Genomic DNA, 13,269 nt, shown 5'->3' on the forward strand with positions numbered 1-13,269 from the left:
ACAACATTGTATAGATTTGATCACTTGCCTAGGTGGTCTTAAAAACACATGCCCAGAAAATGATGTGCCCGTGAACAACCAACTGATGCACTGTGAACAGCTATCTCCTTACATTTGAACTTGACGTGACGTAAGGGTGAACCCAGCAGCGTTTCCGACGACTCCACAACTGACACTGTCCGCAGGTTGAGGATAAATCAACAAGTGAAAACATGGAGGTCACGAGGTCAAGTAAGTAAACACAGTCTAAATCTTCTCGACCCAGACTGCAGACTGGCGGAGATGATATATAAATAACTTGTATATATTATGACAGAGCAGTTTATTTCACTCGATGCTAAATAATATATAAAAATGTGCCCCTGGTATTACAGTCAACTAATTAAACAATTATTAATTTCAATAATATTACAATTTATTTTAATAACAATATGTCCAGAATTTAGAGTAAAGGTAATATCAATCCTTGTCCTAGTCCTGCTTGCATACGGAGGAATTCGGGACTCGATTCTGACAATTGTCCCTCCTTAGAGTCAAGTCAGTAATACAGACTCGTGCACCGTCATGTAAGCAGGACTATCCTTGTCCTAGCTATGATGTTGCAAATGTGACTCTTGACTTACACCTTCGACAACACCGTAGCTAAACACATCTAGGGTTATCCTTGTCTTTACTGTCTTTCCCTGATCCATATCTTCCCATTTAGATTTCAAGGAAATGCTGGCTAAGCTGACTTCTCTGATTCCGGAGTCCTCCTTCCTGGCTATGGATGCCGAGTTTACAGGACTGAATACTGCCATGGTAATGCATGCATTTGATACACCACAAGAGCGTTATATGAAACTATGCCAGGTAATTGACATAATATTTATACAATGTTACGGTGACATTCAACATTTTGAAAAGATTAAAGGTGCAGATGTGTAATATATAATTCACATGGGGTCGGGGTGGGCAGGTATGAAAATGTCAGGCTGTGAAGGGGGAGGGGCTTGCAAATGTTGAAGGTATAAAGGGGTGGGAGTTGAAATATTTTACTCATTCTTTGAACTAGATATTGAAATAAAACAATTCTTGTTTTTTTTAAAAATATTTTTTTATTTTCTTTTTCTTTTTTAAATTTTTTTTGGGGGATGAAATTTTGACAGCACAAAGCGGCATTGCGAAAAAATTCTTGACCAAAAATTTTCTCCTTGGACCCCCTTCCTGCATTCCCTAAGGCTAGAATTTGAAATTGTTGTAAACAACATTATTGTAGACCAGTGGTTCAACCATATAATTAGAATATTATTCCCCAATATTTTTATTCGTTCAGCCAAGGAAAATACAAGTCTTTGTCACTAATGAGTTGATAGACAAGTAGTAACAACCCTTAGGTCACAAGAATTTCCCAGCTGAATAAAGACAAATATTGGAGAATAGCATAATTATACCAGTGCCAGTATTATCAAAGAAAAATCTGGAAAGTAATGGCAATTTTGATCATTTTGATTCATATTTCAAACACCGCAGAACCAGTTATGTAGATACGCATTGTCGTGACATAGATGCATGTTATTGTGCCATAAAACGACCATACATAGTGTGACCAGAGTATATATTCCATATTTTTTGTGGCTTGTGCATGGTATATACAACATTACCATAGTGACTGAGTATGTGTACTTTTCTTTTATAGGGGTCACTTGATTTTCTTTTAATTCAGTTTGGTGTATGTGTCTTTACATACAAGGAGAAAAAATCACGGTAAGTGCAAAATGTCAAACAGTTATCACATGAAGTTGTTTGGCTATCAGGGTTGTGAATATCAAATTGACTTTGACAACATACTAAAGTACATATATGTCAATGTTATATGTAGTTATATGAAATGAATGACCCTATAAAACTCTCAAACATTTTCTTTTGGGTTGGGTAACGATATATTTGTACTGTATAATCTGTTCCTTTTGCCAGAAAAATAAAAGATTGTATAAGTTTGGCCACTACGGGTGCTATTTGGAGGAAGAAGTGTGGCCAGGATCGTTTAGTACTTTACTAAGTGTACTGTGACAATCATCCTGTCCCAACATTTCATGATGTATAGTAATAGTAGAATTATGACAACATAGTTTGTGAACACTGATACGGGTTCACTGCCATGCATTTGACATATATTATAACAAGTTTATTAAAAATCATTATTTTCTCTGGTCTTGGGCACATTTCAGAAGTGCGATGGGTTTATTGAAAATGGCTATAAAGTGGGTAATTTGGAATGTGGCAAATTGCTGTGTAGCTGTCAGTGTTCATTGATTCTTCACTTTTTGTTGATTTTTCAACTGATTGATGACATCAAAGTTTCTAGTGCCCCCAATAGATTCAGGCACTGTTTCCTTCCGGCATTTCATTTCAGTATGCCGTTTATACAGCTGTGGAATAACTTATAATAATATCATTTAATTTTCAGATATATAGCTCATCCATTCAACTTTTATGTCTTTCCCAAACCATTGAACAGACATGCTCCAGATAAGAGATTCCTTTGTCAGGTAAGGAACACAACACAGTTAGGTAAAACAACTCTTTTTTCTATCACAAATAATGGTGCCAAATTTATGACTTGACATGACATTTTAATTCTGTTGATACCGTTAAAACCACAATATCTTTTTCTTGTCAAATACTGAGTGTCAGATAAAGAAATTAGGGAATTCGTGATGTATTCAGCAGAGGGTTTTCCCATAACCCCTTGCAGGAAATTCCAAAAATGGACCTGATATACTTGTCACACACAGTAGGGTTTCTTTACAAGATTTCAAAGTTGAATAAGTTACCGAGATGCTATTTTAGCACCTAAAATCATATGTAGGTTGATAGCAATAATCAATACTAGAGGCAGATATGAGTCTGAATGGACTTTTCATCCTACAGCCACAGTGAAGAGAGTTATAAGCTAGGACATTTTGTAGAAGAATCCTGTTTCGTTCATTCTGTAATTTGTATTTGAATTTAATTGTGCTGTTCTTCCTTCATCACATTTATGGATCTGTATCTGTATCTGTATGTACATGTACTGACTGTTGTTTTTCTTCACCAGAGTTCAAGTCTGGATTTCCTGATTTCTCAAGGATTTGACTTCAATAAACTATTCACAGAAGGTAATAAATACTCTACCAATGTTATCTTTACTATTAGGGTTTATGCTATATCATACAAAGTAATTTTGTTTAAGTTTTTCACTGTGATTGCTACATCATAAATGTTAATATCTTATATTTGGGAGAGAAAATGCCAAGGAAACGCAAAGTGAATAAAATTGTCACAAACAACAATGCTACATAGAGAAAAATGAATTTTCTTATTACAGTTCAGAATGGCAATAGATTGGATAGAAAATAACCTACCAGATTGAATTACTCAGTTTTACGATAGTGTGCCTATATGCTTATATTCTAGTTGAAGAAAATATGACATCTTTCTCCGAACCCTCTTTTCTCTAGGTATTCCATATCTTTCACACCCTGAAGAAGACATGATGCGTGAAAGACTGTATCAGAAGCATACCATGGCAACGGAAGAATCCAGAGGTCATGTGACCAGTCCTGCTATCCTATCTCCTGTGGCAACAGCTTCTGTTATCCCCATTCCTGATGAACACAAGGAGTTCATTAATAACATATGGTAAATTTTTAGAATTTTTTTTTAAAAAGACCCATATCGGATTAGGATTAAAATTTAGGTGTGGGAAACAATTGTCTCACAGAGCTATACAACCCATAACACTAAAGTAAAGCATTTTCTGTATGTACCACAATCGTTTATAGCATCCATATCAAATGTACAAGTATACTGTTTCATTTGCTAATTGATCACATTAGAAAGGCCACATGCTAGGCTTGTAAATAAACCAATTGAAACAGTATACTTTTACACTTGATATGAATGCTATGAATGAGTGTAGCACATGGAGAAAGTGCTTTACTTCAGTGTTGCTAGTTGTAATATGAATTCTATGAGTGTAGCACATATAGAAAGTGCTTTACTTCAGTGTTGCTAGTTGTAATATGAATGCTATAAACAAGTGTAGCACATAGAAAAAGTGTTTTACTTCAGCAGTGTTACTTGTAGAAAATGTTGGTCCAGAACAAAAGAACTGTCCTGTGTTATATGTCATGGCCCCAAAGCCTGCAATGGATAAGATAACACTACTGACCAGAACCTGGTATTGAATCCCTGCCTTCTCAGGCAAGGATACCAATTTGTTGACTTTCAAGGTGATGAAAAATGTATGATTATCATTCTTCAAATATTGTTGGTCCGTAAGTAAAGGCGTAGAAATGTAAGCGTTTGATGTGAAATGACAGAACTTGCTTCCATTTATTCAACAAACTAATTTAACTTGGGAAGAAAATATTTGCTCTCTTAAACGAAGTTGCAATGATCTCCATTTAAATTCACAGTGAGAAAATAAAGAACTTTATTGAAGACAGTGACAAAGATGTCTTACAACTTGAACCATGTAATGGGTAAGAGTCTATGAAGTTTGTTTTTGGAATTTGTTGACATTACTCTTCAGAATGAATGTTTTCTTGTTACAGCTGACCACTAGGTGGCGCTGTTATCTGTTATAGTCTAGGAGCCTCCTAAAAGTTACTTTATCAGCTATAATTGACCATTAGGGGGCTGTGTTACCAGAGTCATGAGTGATGATCCCTTTTCAGAATAATTGTCACTAGTCCCATCTGAACACTAGAGGGCAGTATGATCAGCTAGTCAATGTTTTTCACTCACCTTGACTTGTATGGATTGGTTGTTTTCCTGTACTTAACTTCAGTACTAAGAATCCTACTTTCTATTTTCAGGTTTCTCAGAAAACTCATTTTCCAAACAGCAAAATTAAAGTAAGTGTCTTCACATGAGCACATTAATGTTTGATTTAAAATATATGTTCCACATTTTATTGTCATTATTTATCAAGTTGAGTGATTTGATGACAGGTTGAGAACTTTAGTTTAGCCCATAAACAGACTTTTATGTCTTTTCCACCTACGACTATGAACTTGTACCTGTAACCAGCCTAATGAGAGATACAATGACTCTATTCTTGACCGTGGAGTGACATCACATCCAAGTAGTTGTACATTTTACAGGGCCAGAATGACTTTGGTAAAAACAAACCCTGCTGCACTGAAAGACAGCAAAACTTGATATTTTGCTATTAATGTTTGGCAACAATCTTCACACAACATTGTATTTATAATCAGCAAGAAGACTGCTGTTGGTACAATTATTTGACAAACTAGTATTTCAAATGTGTTTTCTAAGATTAACACCGTTTTGTATTAAAAATTTAACTATGTGGATGTCCCAGAGTCATGAATAGTGTACATGTACATGCTAATGACAGTACTAGCGTACAATGATGATATGATGAACAACAAAAATAGATATCTTTTAGTAACTGGAATATTTTATCTAATTTCTAACATAACTTCTATGCTAGTACTTGATATGCAATATTCTGTACACTTTTATCTGTTTTAAAACTGTTTGAAAACCGTTCTGATAACATAACTTCTATACTAGGACTTGATGTAGTAGTATTATTGTTATTTTGACATTTTTATCTCTGATTATAACTGTTTGAATAAGTCCACATAAAATATGTAAAGTAACCAAATAACTACTTTATTTTTGTTAGATTTCCTACAGGAATATTTCTGGATTCTAGAACTGGTGAGAAGGTGAGTTATATACATAACAGTTATCAGTACAGGTTACATTCTGTGTGATGACACTCGTGGACTACTTTGATTTGACTGACCTAATGATTAGAAAAAAACAGTCTGCAGGAATATTAGTGATGTAGTGGGATTGCTTCTACTCTTCAGTGAATAGGGATAGCAAAACAGGAATGATATTGCAATAAGATAATTTGGTCAACCATGTAGAGAGACTTACTCTAATATCCGCTATTTGCTGGACAGTATGTCAAGTAAATGTCTCCCATAACTCACACATATTTGGTATTTTAAGCACCCATCAAAATGCACTATGCCTTTATGATGAGTTTACATGTCACAAGAAAACATCCAATATCTCACTTCTGGTATATCTCATTTTAGTTTGTTCAGATTTTGGACTGTTTTCTCTTTCAGAGAGAAAGGTTTATTGTTGTAACAAAATTAAACGAAGATGACATCAAAAAGAAGGAAGAGGCACAAAAGCAAGCAGAGGTGGTGAGTATTTTATAATGATATTTTTTTGTTGATTTTTTTTTTTTTTTTACACAGATTTTGTTTATAATGAACAACATGTGCTAGGTGTCTTGTCGTCAGTGAGACTATAAATGTTACAGAACCACATGACACATGAGTACCAGAATGACAGACATTGGATATATTGAAGAAGTGCTTGAACAGAACCAAGCCATACTTTCACAATATGAAGTGATTGAAAGTACAGCAGAAAACACCCCAAATAAGAATGTAGATACCCCGAGTACCCACACTGGCAGACAGGTGTCAGTGGATTCTGTGATTACTCCATATATGTTTATCAGAAACAAAACATTTTGTAATAACAACCGGGCTCAAATGTCAGATACTGTAGGTCAATATGGACATCACTTTATTTCATGAACTTCATGATGGTTTAACAATGGCTGTCGTATTTATTTGTCGTTAAATGCAGATAATTTGAAATGTGAGGGAGTATGTGTTCAATGAAGATTTGTGGCAAATTATGTTACTTCTTCTCTCTGTTAAACACAAATCTTCTCTTTGTTGATAGGATGAGTTAGAGGATGCTGTTGGGTTTAGTAAAGTGATTCGTCTTATTTCTGAAAGTGGTAAATTATTGGTTGGTCATAATATGTTGTTGGATTGTCTTCACACTCTACATCAATTCATACATCCACTACCACACGTAAGTAACAAAGTGTGTGCTCCATATGGTGAGCAGCCATTTTAAGCTCAACTGAACTGAGGTTCAGCATGCTATAGGGATCAAGTTTTATCTGTGTGTGTGTGTGTGTGTGTGTGTGTGTGTGTGTGTGTGTGTGTGTGTGTGTGTGTGTGTGTGTGTGTGTGTGTGTGTGTGTGTGTGTGTGTGTGTGTGTGTGTGTGTGTGTGTGTGTGTGTGTGTGAACAACTTAAAGTGAGAAACCGCTGGATCGATTGATTTCAAATTTGATAGGGACATTGCTTCTGGTTTGTAAATGAAAAATTGTTCAAATAAACACAATCCATTCAATGGTTTTCAAGTTACATCCGAAAAGAGTGATTTTCTGTCAAAATAAGTCCTTTTTTACAGTGGAAGTATGGGTATACAATGTTACATAATTGCTTGGCTAAAGTCCATTGGATGTTCCATTATCCTGTAGGGGGTATTTTCATGTTTGAGATGTGTTTGTCCCACGGCATGTGTATGTCAGACTTTGGATTTCAGTTGTACAAATTGCCATTGGCAGTATTTTTTTGATTTCTGATACATTCCATAGCCTCCACTGAGCAGCGGCCACACATCATCACTATCTGAACAATAGATAGCTGCATCATGTCTCATTTGTAAACTAGGATTCAACTATATTAAATCTATTTACAAACAAAAGAAAATTTCTGAATATAAAAATGTATTATCATATTATGATGTCCTTCACTATCTTGAATAACATGTTAGGCATATTTGATTTCCAATCAGTTAACTATCGTCCAAATTTATATTGAGATTTGTTGTTTTTATTGAGAAATGAAGTTCTGTCATGATTCTGATGAGATCATGAAAATGTCAAAATCTATGTGATAGGATATTATACTGCATGGTTTCAATTTTTTATTTTTGAATTCTAATTTTTAGAATCTTGATGATTTCAAATCATTACTTCAAGCAACATTTCCTAAACTACTGGATACAAAACTTATGGCCAGTACTCAACCCTTTAAGGTAGGTACATTAGTACAGTACTAGGATTAAATCATTCTTGATTCAGTGTATAGAATAATGGGCCATTACTTTGTATTCAGCTCTCTTTCAAATCAATTACATTCAATTTTGTTTGGAAATGGGTGAGGTCATGCTATTAAAAAAAGAAGAGAAAAAACAACGCAAAAACAAATTCATGCGGCTTCCGTCTGATCAAACATCCCATTGTAACAATATGACTCTAAATCATTGCTTGATTTTTTGTCATTTTAATAAATCCCAGAAGCTGAGAACTAAATTAAAGATGGAACACAAACACACAATTTGTTAATATCAAGTTGTTTCATTTCACTCCATGTAATAGGAATTGATATGTGTGACTGCATTGGGGGATTTGTACAGAACACTTGAAGGGAAACCATTTTCAAAAGCAATCATCGGTAAGTTTCCTGGACTCTGTTTGTCTAACGATGTATTATTCAGTGTAAGTAAGTCATCATTTGCATTACAAATTGTTTAATGTAAGTGTTATTGCTAAGCTTAATTGTAAACTTTATTTCATAAGACTCCCTGATGTAAGAAAAGATAATTACATTTTATTTTCAGTAATTCATGTATATTTTGTAATTTCCTTTTTTCCACATGTAGGATACTTTCATTAGTTGAATTTGACCTATGACCTATGAAACATATCAACTGAATCTGTAGTTAAAGTCAGTATCAGATATCTGCTTCTGTCTTTTGTTCAGATTTGAAAGGTTGTCCCAGGTATATCAATCGAGGATCTGAGTTACTTCACGAGGCTGGCTATGATGCATATGTCACTGGTTCATGCTTTATCACAATGGCAAACTTCATTGGAACATTTCAAGATCCTGTCAAAAAAAGAATACCGCCTAATTCTGCACTACTTCAGCCATTTGTAAACAAGTAAGATTCGTGTCATGTCTATGCGTATTTGGGTTTTTTGATGAATTTTGAACACAAGGAAAAGAACAGTGATAATTCACACGCTTAAGTAACTGTAACATTAAGTTTGTAATTTGCCAACCAGTGCTGGCCTGAATTAGCACCATGCATTGATTAACTTGGAATGGGTTGATCAAATTAAGTCATTGAAAATATTGGCAATGTACTGTTGAAATATTGCCAGAGAGATGCAATGAAGTTTAAAGTTACCCTGCAAAAAACTGAATTACTTCTAATGACAATATTAAGCTTTTAAAGCACTTCAACGTGACTTTGGGGCAAACTATGACATTTAAAACTATCAGAAAAAGTTGAAAGCAAAGTCAACAAAAGCCAAAGATTAACTCTTATAGGATATTTTGATACCAGTTTCACAAATGACCCAGAATTAAAAAGAATTCCTGGAAACCAATATTTCATAGAAAACATTTTGACAAAATACAACGAGTAACACTGAAGGAAAGCACTTTCTCTATGTGCTGCACCCCATTTATAGCATTCATATCAAGTGTAAATGTATACTCTTTCAATTGGTTTATTTACAAGCCTACCATGTGGCCTTCCTAATGTGGTCAATTAGCAAATGAAACAGTATACTTTAGACTTGATATGGTCGCTATAAACGAATGTGGTATATACAGAAAACGCTTTACTTGGGTGTTATGGGTTGAAGAACTTTTGATAATGGATGCGATATATTGCCAACAAATTATGAAGTGAATTCTCATTGTTTTACACACTGTTGAATTTCAAGTAACTATACTTTGTACTTGCAGGATTTTTGTGATGAAAATGCAAGACATTCCATACATCAATCTGACTGGGCCAGACTGTAAGTATCTAATGCGTTCATTCGCAGAAATCGCTATAATATTTAAACAACTGACCTTTACCAGTAGTATGTAGTATGTAACCAAAGTTTAGTATTTACATTCATTATCTAGTATCCTGATAACTCTCGTTACATGAACACAAACATTCCAATCTAAATTTTTAGTCAGTCATTTCAAATTGTGCAGTGTTTAGCTGCAGTAGTTTACACTTACCATAATTGTCCAGTGAAATCATACCAATAAAACTGTGACTCGATTATATTTCTTGTACATACCAGTGTGTAGTTCTAAGGTTTTTTAGACCAAATAGTAACAGTGAGAGAATATATAGAAAATTGAAAAGTTTATGTATCTTCAATATAGATTTTATCACATAGGTATACTAAGGTTGGTATAATCATTGACTACACCCATATAAAAAATATTGGATATGTTTCCATCATCAGTACAACCATCAAGAGACCATGTTTATCACATCACCTTTCCCAAGGAGTGGCAAACCAACGATCTACGGAATCTCTTCACTCCATTTGGATCCGTGTACATTGCATGGATTGATGATACCTCAGCATTTGTATCCATGATGAAAAGAGAAAAAGCTGACATGGGTAGGTGAATTAGTTTTTACTTTCAAATAATGCTTTTATTTGTCATTCTGTTAAGCAGAATAGTCTATAGTCTGAAGATCTGCTCTTTGAGCTCACAAGACACAATATGAATAATGAATTACCCCAGGGACTGTTCCAGCCTATTTCTCCACATTTATTACAGCACACCTGTATACCTGACTGTTATGTACAAACTCTGAAAACTGAAATGTCTTCAATTATGCACTTCCCAGTTTTGAACATTTACTGATCAATGACGTATATTTAATCTTATCAGTGTTAAAAGCGCTACAACAAGGCGACTCCTATCACATACAGACATATCAACAGTACAAGAAAATCAAGACTACTGGTAAAAAGAGACACCATGTTGACGTAGACATTTCATATCCTGGTGAAGTTGATCCAAAACGAAGGAAAATCCTTGACGCAAGGTAAATCGTGTGTTGAATTATTAAATTGCCATATAAGTTGTATTTTGGTCAGACATTGATATGCCGTTAGTTAAACAAGGTGTAGTGAACTGACAAACAAAAAGTCAGCTTTTGGACTGCCAAATTTAACATGCTTGAAAAAATTCTTGAATTTTTGTGATCAGATGTTGGTAAAATTCGACCAATCATAATTGTATAACTTTAGCACATGACATTTTGTTCCAAATTGAATTGTTTTTTCAAAGTTGAGAGAATATATATCTCCATTTATTGTAAAAAGAGGAAAACTAATTCAACATACTTTTTCAAAGGTTTGTCTCTTGATATTTTTTTTTTATTTAGCTGAATGTTTGTCTTTCTGTATCATTATTTTGAATAGTGCGCCACCTTTTGTGTCAAGACGAAGTGTGAGTCCAATCGCTGAAGATCCTGACAATGAAAAGATGGAAAATGACGATGATAAAGACACCAAAATGACAACGGATGAAGATAAAAATGACAACAATGACAAAGATAACAAGATGACAGTGGATAATGATGATCCAACTAACAAAGGTGGTATGTAATGTCAAGTCTGTTTTAACTGACTATAGAAAAGCTGACGTGTCAAAACTTAGTTTCTCTCTATGGGGTACAATGTTGTTAGAGATGAAACAAAATACTCAGAATACACATTGAGATCTGATATCTCTATGATCTGATGATCTGATGATCTGATGATTCGTATGATCTGATGTCAACTACAGTTTTTGAGTAACATTTCATCAGATCATTCATTTGGTATGCCAAACAGATACTATAGACCTCACAGTCACAGTATGTAAAAATAGCATAGTGAAATTCTTCATAGGAAATGAAAGTAACACAGAAAAATTGCAGATGTGGCTGATGTCACTTGCTGAGTTGTGAAGACTGGAATGTGTACTGTGCAACTCAATTCACCCATATTGGATTCTTGATTTCAGCTACAAGCTCTGCTGACAAAATATTTGAAGAACCGACTACTTGGTGATAAACAGATCATTTTGGGAAACTGTCACCCCCTGCCACAGTGTTCTGTTAGTATGTACATGTACAAGAGAATGACATGGGTATATATAGTAAAAGGACTTGTTCACTATACACATGGTGACTGTCATAGTTTGAACTTTTGACACAAAATTACGTTTGTCATTTATGGCAAAAGTAGTAAAAGGTACTTAATAATATAGACAGTGTGTCACCTGAATTTACTTATCACAGTACATGAGTGACTATATTGGAATTATAGTTTTGATTTAGACAAAGGTTCATTGGAAAATAGAATGCTAACATTCAGTTTACTGTCAACCCTGATAGTCAGAATGTAGTCATAATAATGATCTGCATACAGTCTGGATATTAGCAAACTCCTACGCATCGATGCTATCCATCACTGCCTTCAATATGGCAGCCACTTTTGCCCTAGTCGTCACACATTCACTACTTTTTGAAATGCACATTTGATATAAAACATTCATGATGTTAGTTATCATTAATTTATCGATAAAACACACTGGCTGTATATTTTGATATCTATTCTGTTAAATTACAATTATGTACAATTCCACCAAAGCTAGTGCAGTGTATTAAATACAAAGTTAGTAGTTGATATGTCAAACAGCGACCGGCCAGTGCTCCTTTCAATATCTTTCAAAAATTTGTTCTCTTGCTATAGACATTTCACCAAAACAGAAATTGTAATTCATATTTGCATCATTTATGAACAAGTCTGCCCTTAAATAAAATTGATATCATCAGTATTTCAATGCTATGGCCTTACAACAAAATCCAATATGGCTCCTACTGAAATTTTCAAATCTAGGCTAAAGACCTACTTTTTTGAGAGAGCATATTTAAGTGACACTTTGTAAAGCGCCAGTGAACATTTTAAATGGATACCAGGCGCTATATAAATTTGTTATCATATCATATCATATCATTGAAAGTTGGACTGGAAGTTGTGAAGGGTGACTTTTTTATGGCAACGCTGTGTAGAAGCCTGAGTTTATTAGCTACAGAACAATTACTCCATTCTACTTAAAAAGCAATATTACTAAGTATTCCTTGACAGATCAATTTTGTTTTGAAATGACTCCATGTATTCCTTGTAACTTATGGAACTTCACTGTCAAATATTCCAATTAAAATTGATATTGATTGATCATATATTGAAGTCTATCATTGTACATGTATGTTATTCCAAGTTTAGATTTAGATTTCTGATTAGTTCAGCTGCTAGACCCTTGGGGCTAACCTGCTTACTTTAAAAGTTACCGGAAGTCACCACTGAGGGCGCTAGCTAGACAGAGGGCCTCGTCTTTCAGTTTTATTTGGCAACCCCCAAAGCACAAATGTAAGTTTTTACTTCAAGACTAATTTCAGCTATACAATTTATTGAACCATGTATTATTTAGTCATAGCATATGTAGTTTTTTGCTGTGTATTTGGGCTGGTAATATTTACATGACATTACAGACATAGTTTGTTGTATAGATTCAA

General features: G+C 34.3%; 1 protein-coding gene across 1 annotated transcript; it reads left to right on the forward strand.

The window, feature by feature from the left end:
* The first annotated feature begins 66 nt into the window (after nucleotides 1-66).
* On the forward strand, nucleotides 67-13,190 carry LOC144435321 (poly(A)-specific ribonuclease PARN-like). Its single transcript, XM_078123917.1, has 19 exons — nucleotides 67-231; nucleotides 707-852; nucleotides 1,679-1,746; nucleotides 2,450-2,531; nucleotides 3,080-3,140; nucleotides 3,483-3,663; nucleotides 4,443-4,508; nucleotides 4,845-4,883; nucleotides 5,684-5,726; nucleotides 6,141-6,221; nucleotides 6,775-6,909; nucleotides 7,840-7,926; nucleotides 8,270-8,345; nucleotides 8,655-8,835; nucleotides 9,651-9,706; nucleotides 10,154-10,315; nucleotides 10,593-10,749; nucleotides 11,129-11,307; nucleotides 11,715-13,190. The coding sequence occupies exons 1-19, from the start codon at nucleotides 213-215 to the stop codon at nucleotides 11,759-11,761; spliced, it is 1,866 nt and encodes a 621-aa protein (XP_077980043.1). The 5' UTR covers nucleotides 67-212; the 3' UTR covers nucleotides 11,762-13,190.
* The last annotated feature ends 79 nt before the right edge of the window (nucleotides 13,191-13,269 follow it).

The sequence above is a fragment of the Glandiceps talaboti genome, chromosome 5 (genome assembly GCF_964340395.1).
Source record: "Glandiceps talaboti chromosome 5, keGlaTala1.1, whole genome shotgun sequence".
NCBI classification, from domain to species: domain Eukaryota; kingdom Metazoa; phylum Hemichordata; class Enteropneusta; family Spengelidae; genus Glandiceps; species Glandiceps talaboti.